This window comes from Rhinoraja longicauda, chromosome 7 (assembly GCF_053455715.1).
Source record: "Rhinoraja longicauda isolate Sanriku21f chromosome 7, sRhiLon1.1, whole genome shotgun sequence".
In the NCBI taxonomy this organism is placed as follows: Eukaryota; Metazoa; Chordata; class Chondrichthyes; order Rajiformes; family Arhynchobatidae; genus Rhinoraja; species Rhinoraja longicauda.
Genome location: NC_135959.1, coordinates 49,260,537 through 49,277,501, shown reverse-complemented (window position 1 = coordinate 49,277,501; position 16,965 = coordinate 49,260,537). Strand labels below are relative to the sequence as shown.

Here is a 16,965-nt window from a genome sequence, read left to right as displayed (position 1 = left end):
TTTGCATATAGTAGCAGTTGCCGTGAGCACATAAATTTGCCAGGGTAAAGGCTTTCCACCAACTGGAAGAACACAGCTGCTAATGCCCCACTCAATGTGACAATACTGGACTCCCATGACAACTGGTACTACAATCAGCTGCCATTTCAGGGACAGCTGTTATCAGGCACCTGCACCATCCTACCAACAACTAGACAACAGTCCTGAGTTGCTATCTACTTAATTGGAGACCCTAAAACTATCTTTGATCGGACTTTACTGGGCTTTATCTTGCACTAAATGTTATTCATATTATTCCCTTTATCATGTATCTGTATACTGTGGATGGCTCGATTGTGTAATCGTGTACTGTCTTTCCACTGACTGGTTAGTGTACCTTGGTACACGATAAAATAAAATAAACTACACTCATTTCCAAATCTAGTCAAGATTCAAAATGCCCAAAAGTGAATGATACGTGGTGAACCTTTTAATCGAAGTCCCGTCTAAAATTGTGCATGTAAACCTACTCTTTCTCATCTTTAACTATCATGCAAATCTTTCTGGGAATTTTATGAATTGGCCAGGAAGCGGTCTCCTAAATAAGGTTGAGAATTTTAGTTTATTTTATAACAAAAAATAATCCTCTACAATTCCCTTACTCGAGCAGTCTTTACATTCCATCAAAAACACAAGCACAAGATAATTCTAATCAATAACAATAATACATACAATAATCAAAAAGAAGCTTTTTGAAATGCTCTATATATAATTAAAATTAAGTTGTGTTAAAATAAAAGAATTGCACTTAAGGAAATTGTTTTTATTGCAAGAACAAAAACGATATCCCTGGAACCCTGCAGAATTATTCTAAAGGCAATTAGCCCTTGCAGTACTGAAAGTGTACTAATATTATAGCACAGCGTATTACTATACAACATATAGGAAAATGAAAAATGTATATTCTTATGATGAAAGAAAACTTTTTTTAAAAAGGTTACCTTACTTGGACATTGCTTATTTTGTAATATGTAAATCTGATGAATGAGATGAGAAAGATGCATTGAGATATGACCTTAAAAGATAATATTGTATTACTTTTATAAAGTACAGAAAGCTTTATATGTTCATGATCCTACTTTGGTAGCACTATAGTAAGGTGCAGGAACCTGCTCAAGTAAACCTACTCCATTAACCAAATGATTTGTATACATATATCATTCATAATTAAACACCATTTTTATTTGATTCTAAAGGGTTATGAAGCTGTACTTTGTGATTTAAAAAAAGTGTCATTAAAAATTCAATACATTTAAACATTTGTCATGTTGGAATTATTCCAAAATTTTAGAAACCTGTAACATTTTCAAACATGATGACTTAATGAAGGCTTAAATAAAATTATCACTAAAATGCATTACCCTTTTCCATTTCCCTTAATAAATTCAGAAAGCTTGACTCAAAGTGATTTAGAATTGACAATGGCATACGACTTTGGTTATTGTTCTTTATTGTACATGTACACTGTCTCCATTAGAATGATGGAAATAATGGCTGAACTAATTGTTATTCTGGTCTGCTTAAAAATAGAATTGAACAGATGAGATATGAAAGGCTTGTTGCTGTTAATGGATGCTCATATTGATTTGTGCATGTAATACTTGAAAACTGGTGTAACTATAAATGAGATGAAAAAATACTAGGCCAATTATTTTGTCCATTTATGAATGAAACAAAATGATATCAATTTAAAAAGCACGGCTTTAAGCATTACTGCATGACAAATCTGTGCCTATTTCATTTACCTTAGATGCATTCAGTTTTTCCACTAATGGACAATTTTAATAATTAAAGCACATGTGAAATGAGATTAAAGTAAGTTTTACATTAAGGTCTGATCATGCCAATAATAATTATTAATCCTTTAGTATTGTCATTCCTCATTTTAAAACAAAAACAGTTTCTGCTCTGTGAGAGGAAGATTGTGGAGGTTAAGTATTATCCACTGCATCAGCTAATATAAAATAAAACAAACAAAAAACAGAAACAATGACAACTTCCTTGACCAACAATATTTAAAATCTTGCATTACACTTCAGCAGACTTACAATGGACTGGAGGAAAAAATCTTTAAATATCATTTACATGTTCAGTTATTAAAAGTAGTTGAAAGAAATCTAGGCCATAAAAGAAACATTGCCTGAGAAATACTTTAACCTTAAATAGTCTCATAAAAGCAGTTTGCATTTTACATTATTACAATGTGAAATTTCAAAGGTGCTTTTGGTCATCGGGTGGCCACACCTGTGGATATATTGCAACAAATGCAAAATACTGCAGAAGCCGGATATCTGAAATGAAACCTGAAAATGGCAGGAATACCCAACAGATCAACAAACACCAGTGAAATAAAAATTAACAATTTGGCTGGATGACATTTCATTAGACATTTTTCATGGAGGGCCATTGGCATTAAACTATTTCAGCGTAGTGAGAATTTATCTGACCTCCTGATTCTATCTAGCATTTTCTGCTTTAATTTCCATGGATTACAACATTCAATAATTAATTGCTCCTCATACATAGCCTTAAAATTAATATAAAGTCTCAGACTTAAAACAAGTAAAACTGATTGAGATGAAATTCCAAACATTAGAAAAGAAAATCTGGATTGTCCTGCATTTAAGCGGGATGCATTAGTAAAACTCAGTCTCATAATGTTCTGACTGCGAGAAGCAAGGTATTATTATAATGAAAGTTTTGCTGCCACATTTGCTAGTTAAAGAATATATTCAAGCACAGCAATTATTACTTTCTGTAATGTTGGAAAAAATTAGCTCTGGTGCCTGCAATCATCTATACACAAATGCAATCCTGTTAAGAATAAGGTCCTTTTCAAAAGCTTCTCGCATTATTCCAATATTTCTTCTATCGGGGTGGCCGGGAACTGCAGGTGCAGTCACATCGTTCATGATGCTCCAACTGGATGTCAACAAGGGATATGTTCCTCTTTCTGCTCCTTCCAGGCTCAGGAATAAATCTCAACACCTGAAACAGTCAAGAGTGTTTTATTGTCATATGGCCGAGACAGAACAATGACATTCTTACTTGCAGCAGCACAATTGAATATGTAAACATAGCACTTTGTAAACAATATAATAAACGACAAAAACAGTTGAATGTGTGTTTGTATATACATATATATATATATAATAAAAGGAAACAGTTTTAGTATGATAGGGATAAAATAGGCTCAGGAACACTCAGCTATGGTATAGCAGATTACACAGAAAGAGAAATTCAAGTATGCTGGGCACTTTAGACTTTAGACATATCACGTGGAAACAGGCTCTTCGGCCCACCAAGTCCGCACCAATCAGCGATTTTCCTGTACACTGACACTATCCTACACACTAGGGACAATTAAAGGCCCTGTCCCAGTTCGGCAATTTTTTAGGTGACTAGGTGACTAGGCAGTCGCTGGGGTGTCGTGGGCATAGTCAGTCGTGAGTAGTCTCCAAAGAGTCGGAGTGTTTTTCTGGTCGTCACTGGATTTTGTGAAGGCATGAATTTTTTTACGGCGACTGTTGGTTTGACCCCAATGAGTGTAGCTTGACATCTTCTGACGTGGGCGCTGTCGTAGGTGGTCACCAGGCTGTCGACTGGTGAAGTAGTTTGTCGTCAGGTTGTCGCCTGGTGATTAAGGTTGTCGCCGGTGCTGACTTCGGCAAATTCCAAGTGTGGACTTGATCTGATCATCCAACAGTGTAATGTGTCCATAAATAATGTTAGGTTTTGTAATGTTTTGCACTTGTATTCTGTTTAAAGTTTGAATTTTAAAGTTTGAAGTTTGAAGTTTATTGAAATTTATTACAATATTTTTGTATGCACTGTTGTATGTTCTTATCAACCTTTAAAAAAAAATTGTTTGTATATCAATAAAGGAAATTCTTGACATTTTGACGGCAAATTGATGTATGAAGTTATTGTATTTCAGAGTAGTTTCTCATGGCATCACTTTCAAATAGTCATGATGCAGAATGATTGGAAACCCTACCGTACACCCCCTATTAAAGGGAAAGTGGGTGAAACGTGAATTGTCTTCAGTTGTCTTCAGTCTTCAGGGTCATAGCTTGTTGAAGCTTGTCGTGGGTGGATGTAGGTTGACTTCGGTTGTCGTAGGTTGTCGTCTCTGTGGTGGTAGGTTGTCGTAGGTGCGGTCGTAGGTGGACGTTCTACTTGCGACGATTGGGTCGCCGGTTTTCGGTAGCTTGCCGTAGCTTGATGTTGACTAGGTGGTAGGTTGTTGTAGCTTGGCATAGACATTGTCGTAGGGGGGGGTCCAGTCACCGTTTCTTCGGCGACCTGCTACGACTATGACAGTCGCCGGCAGTCGCCTTAAAAAACGCCTAACTGGGACAGGGCCTTTACAATTTATTTTACCAAAGCCAATTGACCTACAAACCTGTATGTCTTTGGAATGTGGGAGGTAGCTGCAGCACCAAGAGAAATTGCACGTGGTCACAGGGAGAACGTACAAACTCTGTACAGAGAGTACCCCCATAGTCAGGATCCAACACAGGTCTCTGGCGCTATAAGGCAGCAACTCTACCGCTGCACCATTGTATCGCCCATTTACGACCATCGTGCATGTAGTTTTAGAAAACTATTTTGTTTCCATAACTATAATTTTGTTCATAAACTAACCTAATAAAATAGTGAAATGAGACGGAAAATTCACTGCTGAGCTAACTTGCTGCCTATGATTTTCTTTAAGTACAGAGTGCATAAAGACATCAACACGTTATAGTCTGTGAAACGATGTGCACCAGTGTATTTCTGTGGATTTAACAAAACATGTTCTCAGAGTTATTGGCGTTTTCATAACTTCACACTTTTTTGGAGTATAGTGTGAAGGTGTAGTGGAATCGACTGGGATATTAACAAATTGTCACATTGCAAAAGCAAACACCGCTTCTAAGGTCATAACTATCTTTTACCAGTAGAAGGGATGGTTAATTATTTATGATCAGAGAGCTCTTTGGGTTATTACAAATTGTAATTTTTTAGAAAAGAATTACAAAAACAGTTACGAAAAATTTTGCAGCTAAATTTCTCTCCTGTGTGGAGTTGTCAACTTTCCAACACTTAATAATGAGCAAAAATGACAGCGATGAAAGAAAATATCAGCAGTAAATATTGAAAGCAAACACAATAAGAGAACTTCAATCCATTTGAGCTCCTAATATTTTATGAAATGTATTTCCTTGTACACAAAAATCTCTAAATTAACACATGAAGTGCAGAAAGAAGGAACTGCAGATGGTGGTTTACAAAAAAAGCCACAAAAGGCTGGAGTAACTCAGTGTAGGAAAATAACTGCAGATGCTGGTACAAATCGAAGGTATCACAAAAAGCTGGAGTAACTCAGCAGGTCAGGCAGCATCTCAGGAGAGAAGGAATGGGTGACGTTTCGGGTTGAGACCCTTCTTCAGACTGATGTCAGGGGAGGGGGGCAGGACAAAGAAAGGATGTAGTTGGAGACAGGACGACAGTGGGAGAAATGGGAAGGGGGAGGGGAAGAGACGGACAGAGGAGCTGTCTAAAGTTAGAGAAGTCAATGTTCATACCGCTGGGGTGCAAGGTGCCTAAGTGAAATATGAGGTGCCGTTTCTCCAATTTGCGGTGGGCCTCACTGTGTCAATAGTGGAGGCCCATGACAGAGTAACTCAGTGGGTCAGGCAGCATCACTGGAGAACATGGAGAGGCCACCAGCATAACCAAAGACGAGTCTCACCCGGGCCACTCCATCTTCTCCCCTCTCCCTTCAGGCAAGAGTTATAGAAGTGTGAAAACGCACACCTCCAGATTCAGGGACAGTTTCTTCCCAGCTGTTATCAGGCAACTGAACCATCCTACCAACAACTAGAGAGCAGTGCTGAGCTACTATATACTAACCAAACCCTGAGGCAAACCACTAGTAACAGGCCTCCAGTCTAAAAAGCAACTTTCCACCATCATCCTCTGTTTCCTTCCATGAAACCTAATTTCTGTCCATTCAGCTACCACTCCTTGGATTCCATGAGATCTAACCTTCCAGAGCAGTCTACCATGCAGAACCTTGTCGAATGCCTTGCTGAAATCCACATATATAACATCTACAGCTCTGCCTTCATCTACCTTTTTGGTCACATCATCAAAAAACTCAATCAGATTCATGAGCCATGACCTCCCTTGTATGAAACCTTCCTGATTATCCCTAAACAGCCCTTGTCCATTGAAATCCATGTATATCTTATCCCTCAGAATGCTCTCTAGTAACCCTTCTTCAGACTGATCTCAAGTTCTCCAGAGAAATTAACCAATCTAACCTGCTGAGTTACTCCAGCACTTTGTGTTCTTTTGTGTATTAAGCAGCATCTGCAGTTCTTGGTTTCTATGATCATCCATTCACACTAGTTCCGTGTTATCCCACTTTCGCATTCACTTCAGTCTGGAGAAGGGTACGGAGCCAAAACGTCACCTATTCCTTTTCACCAGAGATGTTCCCTGCCCCGCTGGGTCCAGCATTTTGTGTCTATCTTTGGTGTAAACGAGCATCAGCAGTTCCTTGCTTCTACTAAACTAAAAGCAGAACAGTTTCCATGTCCACCAGTTGTCCCCTGACCAAAAGCATTATCCTGACTTGCCTGTTGGGAATTATTTTGATATCCAGCATGTTATCAGAATGGCCCAACAAGGTCACTTATTTCAGGAGCAACTATTTGATCTTGAGCCCAGAATTGATCAATTCGTCTTTTTTTCTTTCACGCTGCACTGATAGTGCTGTCGGATTAATTCGGGCCATTTCATCTTTGATTACCCAGGCTTCAGCAATATCTGCAACATCACTCAAGTGTTTACTTTCATAGGAAAGGCTTGAGTAAGTCATTATTCTCACAAAACATTTTCCAGTGCAGCTGAAGCAGTGGTTATGAGCTGCTTGTGAAGTATATCTTAGATCTAGTTCACGAGAGTTTACTCAGAACACGGCAACTTACAAGCTGCATGTCAGAAATATCAAAAAGACCTTTCAACTGATTCCTTTCCCACTTCATTATGTTGAAAAAAGTATGCAGTTTAACAGTACAAAAAGGGCTTTGATTGATCAAGTCTGTAGCTGAGGCTATAACTACTGCCTGTCTGTATTTAAAACTAATTCACCCTGTTTGAGCAGCTTCACGGTTCAAGTATAATTGGCCTCGGGACTGATCTTATATTCCCAGATGTAAATTGTCAGTGTTTAACAGATATGCTTGGACTTCTGCATGAAAGTTAAACTCAAAAGACAAACTAGAGTTTTAATTTTTCCTTTCAAATCTCATTTTAGTTCTTGAATATAAATCAGCTTCGAAGCTTGGTATAGTCATAGAGCCATAGTCATACAGGGTGGAAACAGGCTCTTCAGCCCAACTTGCCCACACTGACCAACATGTCCCAACTACATTAGTTCCACCTGCCTGCATTTGGCCCATATCCCTGCAAACCTGACCTATCCATGTACCTGTCTAATTGTTTCTTAAACATTGCAATAGTCCTTACCTCCGCTGGCAGCACGTTCCATACACCCACCACCCTATGTGTGAAAAAGTTACCTCTCAGATTCCTATTAAATTCTCCATTCCCCTACCCTGGGCAAGAGACTCTGTGCGTCTACCCGATCTATTCTTGATATGATTAAATCTGAGAGAACAATTTATGTCAAATACTTGAAGGTACTGCATGAATTTTCAAGGATTATCTGTACAAATATGATGGCAAGATTTGGCATAGATATGGCACTCTCAAGGTATGGGCATATCGTTTAAATTATAGAATATGGAATGAGGTGCCAGAAGAGGTAGTTGAGGAAACTACTATAACAGCATTTAAAAGACACTTGCGCAGGTACATGGATAGGAAAGGTTGACAGGGTTATGGGCCAAATGCAGACATGTGGGCCTGGTGTAGATGGGGCTTCTTGGTCGGTATGGACGAGTTGGGCCGATGGGTCTGTTTCCATGCTTTTTGACACTATGGGTCTAATTAACACTCTTTGGACTGAACAGTTATTCTGGAGACAAAGCATATGAAAAAAGAAAAGTCATGATCTGACTTTGTGAAAGATAACAACACTGCAATAGAATTGACGATACAGCATGCAAGCAGGCCCGACAGCCCACCCTGAGACCACCAACCATCCATCACCCATCCGCAATAGTTCTATGATCCCTTGCTTTAGAATCCATTCTCTTCACACCATGGGGTATTTACAGAGACAACCTACAAACATTTTTGGAATGTGGGAATAAAACAGAAGCACCCAGAGGAAACCCATGAGGTAGCAGGGAGAATGTGAAAACTCCACACAGACAGCACCTCCGAGGTCAGAATCGAACACGGATCTCCGGCGCAGTGAGGTAGCAATTAACAGTGATTGTGCCATCACATCCAGCAAGCGGTTTTGCTTTTGCCCTGAAGTGTTGCTAGCTGTATACTATACTCCTAGCACTGTTGTCTGCCCAAAGCAATGATTGTGCCTTCTCTGGACTCATCTGATTATGTCATGGTCTCAGTGAAATATAATTTAATTATACATACCGAATGATATTTCATAACAGTTTTAGCTTGCATGCAGTTGCAGGATCCCCAGTGTTCGGTACCACAGGCACAGTTCCCACCACAACGTTGAACGAGAAGACAGCGCGGGAAGAAAACTGCATTTGTTTGCTTCAGCTCTTCTCGAAGATTAACGGAGTAGTTTCGCGGGGTACAGCTGTAGCGTTTTACGTCATTATTCATTCTGTTCAAGTCAACTACAAGACAAAATTTTCAAGAAAGTAAGTCAATCTCTGTTATTAAAAGTATTAATGTTTCCTGTCATACAATCAGTAAACTATGTGTCACAACGTTATATTTAGTTTCATTTACTTTAGAGATACAGCATCGAAACAAGGCTTTCGGCCTACCAAGTCAACACCTACCATCGATCACCTGTTCAATTGTTTTGTTATCCCTCTTTCACATCCACTCCCTAAATGTTAGAAGCAATTTTTACAGAGGCCTGAATATCCCTCCCTCGAATCCCTACAGTCTCAAGAAGGGTACTGAACCGAAAAGTTGCCTATCCATGTTCCCCTAAGATGCTGCCTGACCCGCTTAGCTACCCCAGCACTCTGTGTCTTCTTTCTATGTTATCTCATTTTCTCATTCACTCCCTAACACTAGGGGCAATTTACAGAGGCCAATTAATCTGCAAACCCATCTTTGGGATGTGGGAGAAAACCGGAGCAACTTGAAGAAACCCACGAGGTCACAGGGAGAACGTGCAAACTCCACACAGACAGTACCTTAGGTCAGGAACCAACCCGTGTCTTTGGCGCTGTGAGGCAGCAGCTCTCCCACCTTACACTATTCCACCTTCCATTACTTAGTTTCACCCTTTTGTTCTCTCCTCTCCCTTTCCTCGACTGCTTAGTCATGTTTATCTCCAATCCTTTGCCATTCTAATGAAAGATCTGAAATGTTAACTGCTGCTTTCTCCACAGAGGTTACGTGACAAGCTGTGTTGATCTGGGATTGAATCAACTTTCCAGACCCCTTAAATAATTTTGTTACATAGATAAGGATGTATTCTTCTTAAGGTTCAGAAATCCAGGTTTAATTTAGGATATTTTTTGTGAAAAAAATTATTGTGCCATCTCAGAAGCAATTAAAAAATGCCAGGCAAAAATCACACCACATTTCATTATCACCCAACTACTATATTATAGATGGAGGAAGTGCTTAGCACACTGAGCGGATATAATTATGGCTTTGTACTTGTGAAAACAACACCCCAACATTGCTACTATGGAGATACAAGGAATTGCAGGTGCTGGAATCGTGCTGGAGCAACTCAGGGGGTCAGACAGCATCTCTTGTCTATGGCCCAACTTGCCCACACCGACCAAGATGCCCCATCTACACGAGTTTAGATTAGTTTAGTTTATTTATTTATTGTCACATGTGAAAAGTTTTTTTGTTGCATGCTAAACAGCCAGCGAAAAGACTGTACATGCTTATAATCAACCAAGCCCCACCTGCCTGCCCTTTGCCCATATCACTCTAAACCAACCTATCCACGTACCTGTCTAAATGTGTCTTAAATGTTGCGATAGCAACATGGTGAGCTGCGGTAGAATGTATGATGTGGACACAAAGAGCTGCAGATGCTGGTTTACAAAGAAAAAACATGAAGTGCCGGAGTAACTCAATGGGTCAGGAAGCATCTATCCATGCTCTCTAGAGATGCTGCCTGGCCCGCTGAGTTACTCCAGCCCTTTGTATCTCAGAATGTATCATTGTGGCAACCAACTCATCTGCCCTAGTTCACGCAGGATGAAACCTCAAAATGGTTCTTGGAGTAGTTGCACAATCAGCCCAAACATTAAGACTGACTCTGCGGGCTCATGGCCTCAATCACATTCATATGATGCAAGTTTAATCAGCACATCTTAAATTCCACTAATTAGAAACATAGGAACATAGAAAAATAGGTGCAGGAGTAGGCCAGTCGGCCCTTCGAGCCCAACCATTCAAAATGATCATGCCTGATCATCTAAAATCAGTACCCCATCCCTGCTTTTTTTCCCCATATTCCTTGATTCCTTTAGCTCTAAGAGCTAAATCTAATTCTCTTGTGAAAACATCCAGTGAATTGGCCTCCACTGCCTTCTGTGGCAGAGAATTCCACTGATTCACAACTCTGGGTGAAAATGTTTTTCCTCATTTCAGTCCTAAATGGCCTACCCCTTTTTCTTAAACTGTGACCCCTGGTTCTGGACTTCCCCCAATATCGGGAACATTTTTCCTGCATCTAGCCTGTCCACTCCCTTAAGAATTTTATGTTTCTATAAGATCCCCTCTCATCCATCTAAATTCCAGTGAATACAAGCCCAGTTGACCCATTCTTTCATCATATGCCAGTTCCACCATCCCCAGGAATTAACCTGATGAACCTACGCTGCACTCCCTCAATAGCAATAATGTCCTTCCTCAAAATAGGAGACCAAAATTGCACACAATACTCCAGGTGCGGCTCACCAGGGCCCTGTACAACTGTGGTAGGATCTCCTTGCTCCTAAACTCAAATCCTCTTAAACAATGATATAAACGGCTTTAAAAATGAATGGCTCTTAAAATAGCAGCCAGGAAACTTTGATATAATTCTGTGCATAAAATGCCCAAACATGGGCAGCTGGGACGTGTGGCTGGGACATGTTGGCCAGTGTGGGTAAGTTGGGCCGAAGGGCCTGTTTCCACACGGTATATCTCTATGACTTTATGACTCTAAATAATAACATGTTGTAATTTCTTAAGAGCTTAACAGCTTTGGTGCAGATATCCTGTTGATGAAGGTTTCAAAGAGATGCCACCATTAGTGAACCTTACGATAGTTAATTTCCACTGCCCAAGTGCAGCAAATATTTCTACTTCACCTTCTGCTCCCATGTTAAGTGTACTCTTGGCCAAATACAAACTGAAGCTCTCTCTGCATCTATTTTGACATTTTTTCCTTTCATTGTACACCATTATCATAACATTCTGACTATTTAGTTTGGGCAATCTATTGTGCACCATTTACTGTCCAATTTTGAGAATAACTGGAAATGAATGGAGAAACAATGAACTGCAGATGCTGGTTTACAAAAAAAGCGACAGTGTTGAAGTAACTCAGTGGATCGGGCAGCATCTCTGGAGAACATGGATAGGTGGTGCTTTGGGTCGGGACCCTTTTTCGGGCGAAGGTATCTGGTTGCCTACAATGGTGAACCTTAAGACGGGTTTAAAAATCAACATGGAATAACAATGAAAGACACAAAGTGCTGGAGTAACTCAGCGGGCCAGGCAGCATCTCTGGAGAACATGGATAGGTGCTGTTTCGGGTCGATACCCTTCTTCAGACGTAAGACTGAACGGCTACTGTGCATAACTAATCCATGGCAGACACTGCAGGAGTTGGATGACTTTGGCCATGAAGATCTGGAACATCACATCAATGTTGCCCTGAAGTTATTGGAAATGAATTTTCTTTGAAGTGTATGTTACAATCAAAGCAATTTAGCCACCTATCCTGTCGCTTCAGTTTCTAATCTTTTTTCAAAGTGTAAAATAGCTTGTCAGGATAAGCTATCACTTCATGGCACAAAATTTTAATTGTCAAATGTCTGGGCTGTCTTTCAGCTTTCTCCAATTGTCAGTGAAATGCCCTGTAACTAAGATCCAGGAAATCCATAAAACTAGCTCATCATTTTTGTTAATTAAAATATTCTTTCTTCTCACAAAAATATCGACTAGTGCTGACATATGAATCCATTTGCACTGACTGTCCTCTGGCAAATGTTATTCCGACTGTATGTTTCGACTGCCAAGTCTAAATGATCCACCAAAGTGAAAACTCAAATGTTAAGTAGCTGAGTTTGTTGTTCTGTAACTCTGCTGTGGTGATGGGCACTCCCTCTTCTCCCCTCTCCCATCAGGCAAAACGTATAGAAGTGCGAAAACGCACACCACCAGATTCGGGGACAGTTTCTTCCCAGCTGTTATCAGGCAACTGATGCATCCTACCACAACCGGAGAGCAGTGCTGAACTACTATCTACCTCTTTGATGACCCACGGACTATCCTTGATTGGACTTTGCTGGCTTTACCGCGCACTAAATGTTATTTCCTTACCATGTATCTATACACTGTAAATAGATCGATTGTAATCATGTATTGTCTTTCTGCTGACTGGTTAGCACGCAACAAAAAGCTTTGCACTGTAGCTTGGTACACGTGACAATGAACTAGACTGGACTGAACTGAACTGAAAATGACTCCTGACAACTGAAAGGTTGGCAAACTATACTGACAGCTTCCCACTTGGGTGGCACGGTGGCGCAGCGATTGAGTTGCTGCCCTACAGCGCCAGAGGCCTGGCTTTGATCTTGACTACGGGTGCTGCCTTTACGGAGCTTGTACTTTCTCCCCATGACCAGCGTTGGTTTTCCCCGGGAGCTCAGGTTTCCTCCCAAACTCAAAAGATGTACAGGTTTGTAGGCTAATTGGCTTGATAAAAATTGTAAATTGTCCTTAGTGTATGTAGGATAGTGTTAGTGCGCGGGGAACGCTGGTCGGCGTGTTCTCAGTGGGCCAAAAGGCCTGTTTCAGCACTGTATTTCTAAACTAAGCTAAGCTAAAGTTAACACTTGAGATTCATCCAAGCATTCAGCTACTTTGCAGATAATGTCCTTGTGAAAGTTTGGAATGGCTTTGATTCAAAAGATACAATCAAATATTTCATTTACTCCTCCATTGAACTTGCGGCAGTGCCGCACAAGAACAGGCCCTTCAGCCCACAATGTCCATGCCGAATATGATGTCGTTAAACTAATCTCCTCTGCCTGTACGTGACCCAGATCTCTGCATTCCCTGCCTATCCATGTGCCTATCCAAAAGTCTCTTAAATGCCACTGTCGTATCTGCCTCCACCACCATCCTTGGAGTTGTGTGTCCCACCAGTCACTGTGTAAAAAACTTGACCTACACATCTCCTTTAAACTCTGCCCCTCTCACATTAAAGCTGTGCCCTCTAGTCTTTGACATTTTCACCCTGAGAAAAATGAGCTGACTGTCTACCTTTTCTATAGATGGACACAAAGTAAAGGTAGATTCTTTGCAATTGAAAACACATTTTCTGCCTTATTCAAAATTTATTCATGACAAATTAATCGAATTGCTACCTATTTCAGAGTCATAGCATGGAAACAGACCATTCGGCCCAACTCATCCATGCCAACCAAAATACCCCACCTAAGCTAGTTCCATTTGCCTATGTTTGGCCCATATCCCTCTAAACCTTTCCTAACCATGTACCTGTCCAAGTGTATTTTTAATGCTGTCATAGTACGTGCCTCAACTACCTCCTCTGGCAGTTTGTTCCATATACCCACCACCCAGGTTCCTATTAAATCTTGCCCCCTCACCTTAAACAAAAACTCTTGTTTCCCCTACCCTGGGTAAAAGACCCGGTGCATTCACCCTATCTATTCCTACATTCACCCTACCTATTTTAGTTCATAATTCACTCAAATAATGAAAAAAAAGTTCTATTTCTTGATGAAAACGTTTTCATGTTAAAAATAAATTTCTTCCTGACTCAAATTTTACTGTCGTTTGCGAGTGTCATTAATATTTTATTTTCCTCGGTATCATCATTCATCCTCCTCAAAGCAAACAAATAAAAACAAAATCACCCAAGCCCTCTCCTGCTTTGGCATTTCCTTACTGATCTTTATCTTACGGCTTTCTAAATCAGACATTTCCTCTTTTCAAACCTCATTTACTATTTGTCCGCCTCAGTGCACAGTTGCTCCCATCATTCAGAAATGTTGCCATTATTGCTGTTAATAGTGCAGATAAAAACGACCATAATCCATTCTGATGTTGTGAGAAAGAAAGGTCACAGTGGAACTAATGCTGAATGTTTTGCACTTATATTGTCTTATTTAAAAGTTAAGTGTAAATTACGAGCAGGCTGACAGGTGATTGAGCTATTTAGACACACTTCAAGGGAAATAAGTAAATGCACACTCACATTATTCTGTCATTTCTACTTTTACTGCTGAAAACAGCCAAATTACACTGTCCTTAAAATTTATGTTGCTGCTTTGCAAAATGTTATCAATAGCAATAAATAATTATTTTGTCTCAAACACTGATTCTTCACATGTGGCATTGGATGGTGAGTGTTGACAAGCTGTTCAAACATACAGAGGAGTTGAATTCCCATCTGCACATAATTCTGACTTTACTGACATTATTGCTTCATGTGGAAATCACTTGTTTATGAGTTGGAACGGGAAGTCCGGCTGATTTTTCCTTCCCCAAATAAGCATCTCACCTCCTGCCACTCCCGGACCTTGTTGGGCCATCAGGGGAGCTCTCCATTTAGTGAAGAAATTGGTGTAGGATTACTGTGGGTGGTTAGTTAAGGTCTCGGTGGGCTGAAGGGCCTATGACCCACAGAAAGCCATCAATTGTTCAGCAACTGGGAACTCGTTTGAGACGATGGAAATTACAGCAACTTCTCGCTGTAAAAGCAGATTTATTTCCACAGGGAAATTCAGTTAGATAAAGATGCATAAAGTAACGGCATACATACAGTAACGGCATATAAGCATGTGGGCATCAGGTTTGGCTGACAGCAATTAGTTAACCATCTTCACTCTGGCTGATTTAAGGTTTTGATAGAGCAGACAGAACATGCATGTTATAGGAAGGAACTGCAGATGCTGCTTTATACCAAAGATAGACACAAAGTGCTGGAGTAACTCAGCGGATCAGGCAGCATCTCTAGAAAGAAAGGATAGATTACGTTTTGGGCCGGGACCCCCTCTTCAGTCTGAATGCATGTTTCCGTGTGTGTGGTTCAAAATCAGAAGCCATCAATATAAAGTAATTACTCAGATGTACATGAAGAAAAAACTAATTGAGGGTTATGTGGAAATAGTTAGCCGAGGGGGTATGTGGACCATAAACACTGGGGGGGTGTGGACTGAGAGGTCTGTTTACACATCGAAGGCAATTCCAACGCTGCTTTCATTCTCTGGAACGTATTATCAAATGATGTGGGCGTCACATGCAGTAGAATCGTACATAGGTTGCCTGGGGTGATAGTGGAGCAGATGCAAGAGTGGCATTTTAGAGGCTTTTGGATTGCATGTGGATGTGCTGGAAAAAGAGGGATATGGGTCACCTGCAGGCAGAGGAGAGTAGTTTAATTTGGCATCTGTATCTTCCCCTTTGCTCTATCCATTGTACTTAAGTTTGGCTTGATTGTATTTACATATAATATGTCTGATCTCTTTGGATAGCATGCAAAACAAAGCTCTTCACTGTCGTACATGTGACAATAATAATAGAAATACTAAACGTATCAAGTTTGACGCAGGCATTGTGTGCTGAAGGGCTTGTTCCCGTGCTGTAATTTTCTGTGCTCTATGAACTTTGTCATTGGCAAGTCCTGATATTTGGTTATCTCCAAGGGGTTGGACACGTTAGAGGCAGGAAACATGTTCCCAATATTGGGGGAGTCCAGAACAAGGGGCCACAGTTTAAGAATAAGGGGTAGGCCATTTAGAACTGAGATGAGGAAAAACCTTTTCAGTCAGAGAGTTGTGAATCTGTGGAATTCTCTGCCTCAGAAGGCAGTGGAGGCCAATTCTCTGAATGCATTCAAGAAAGAGCTGGATAGAGCTCTTAAGGATAGCGGAGTCAGGGGGTATGGGGAGAAGGCAGGAACGGGGTACTGATTGAGAATGATCAGCCATGATCACATTGTATGGCGGTGCTGGCTCGAAGGGCCGAAATGGCCTACTCCTGCACCTATTGTCTATTGTCTATTGTCCATGCATGTTGAATTAAAATCTTGTAATTCCATTCATTAACTTTAATATGTGATAGATGTCTATTGATTATCATTTTAAACATGAGCTGTCTTCGTACCTTTGGTCTTTCGTTCACGGTGATGGAATGTTCTGCCTCGAAACTGGGGTGTTTCTTTGAAAATGTTATTCAGGTCGTCTTCCCAGAAGTCCGGATTTAAATGCCTCAGAAGTTCTTCTATTGTATCGAAGCTAGCAATAGCCTCATCCAAAGACTCTGCAGTCAGTGGTGAAGCTGTAGCAGAGGAGTGATGCCACTGTGAACCCTGTGTAACACAGCAAAACCATGAGATATTCAAGCACCTCAAACATTTAAAAACCCGTAAAGGTTTGCGTTTCTACCTGACTCAACATTTCTCATGGCAAATTCCTTTGGAGTCCATTGATGGTGGAAAGCTACAAAGTTTTCCAACAACCACACGGCGTGGCGAAGTGGTAGAGCTGCTGCTTCATGGCGCCAGGGACTCATGTTCAATCCTGACTACGGGTGCTAGTTGTC

The 16,965-nt window shown here is 40.6% G+C and overlaps 1 protein-coding gene across 2 annotated transcripts in view; it reads right to left on the bottom strand.

Annotated features, from left to right (window-relative positions):
- Nucleotides 1-627: 627 nt before the first annotated feature.
- The window catches only part of pdgfd (platelet derived growth factor d), a 94,889-nt gene continuing 78,551 nt past the window's right edge, over nt 628-16,965 (bottom strand). For both annotated transcript variants that reach the window (XM_078402524.1, XM_078402523.1), the window contains exons 5-7: nt 16,528-16,732; nt 8,599-8,813; nt 628-3,027 (exon numbers count right to left, since the gene is read on the bottom strand). In XM_078402524.1, coding sequence (XP_078258650.1) covers nt 2,908-3,027; nt 8,599-8,813; nt 16,528-16,732 — 540 coding nt within the window. In that variant the 3' untranslated portion in view covers nt 628-2,907. The remainder of the gene's footprint in view (nt 3,028-8,598; nt 8,814-16,527; nt 16,733-16,965) is intronic.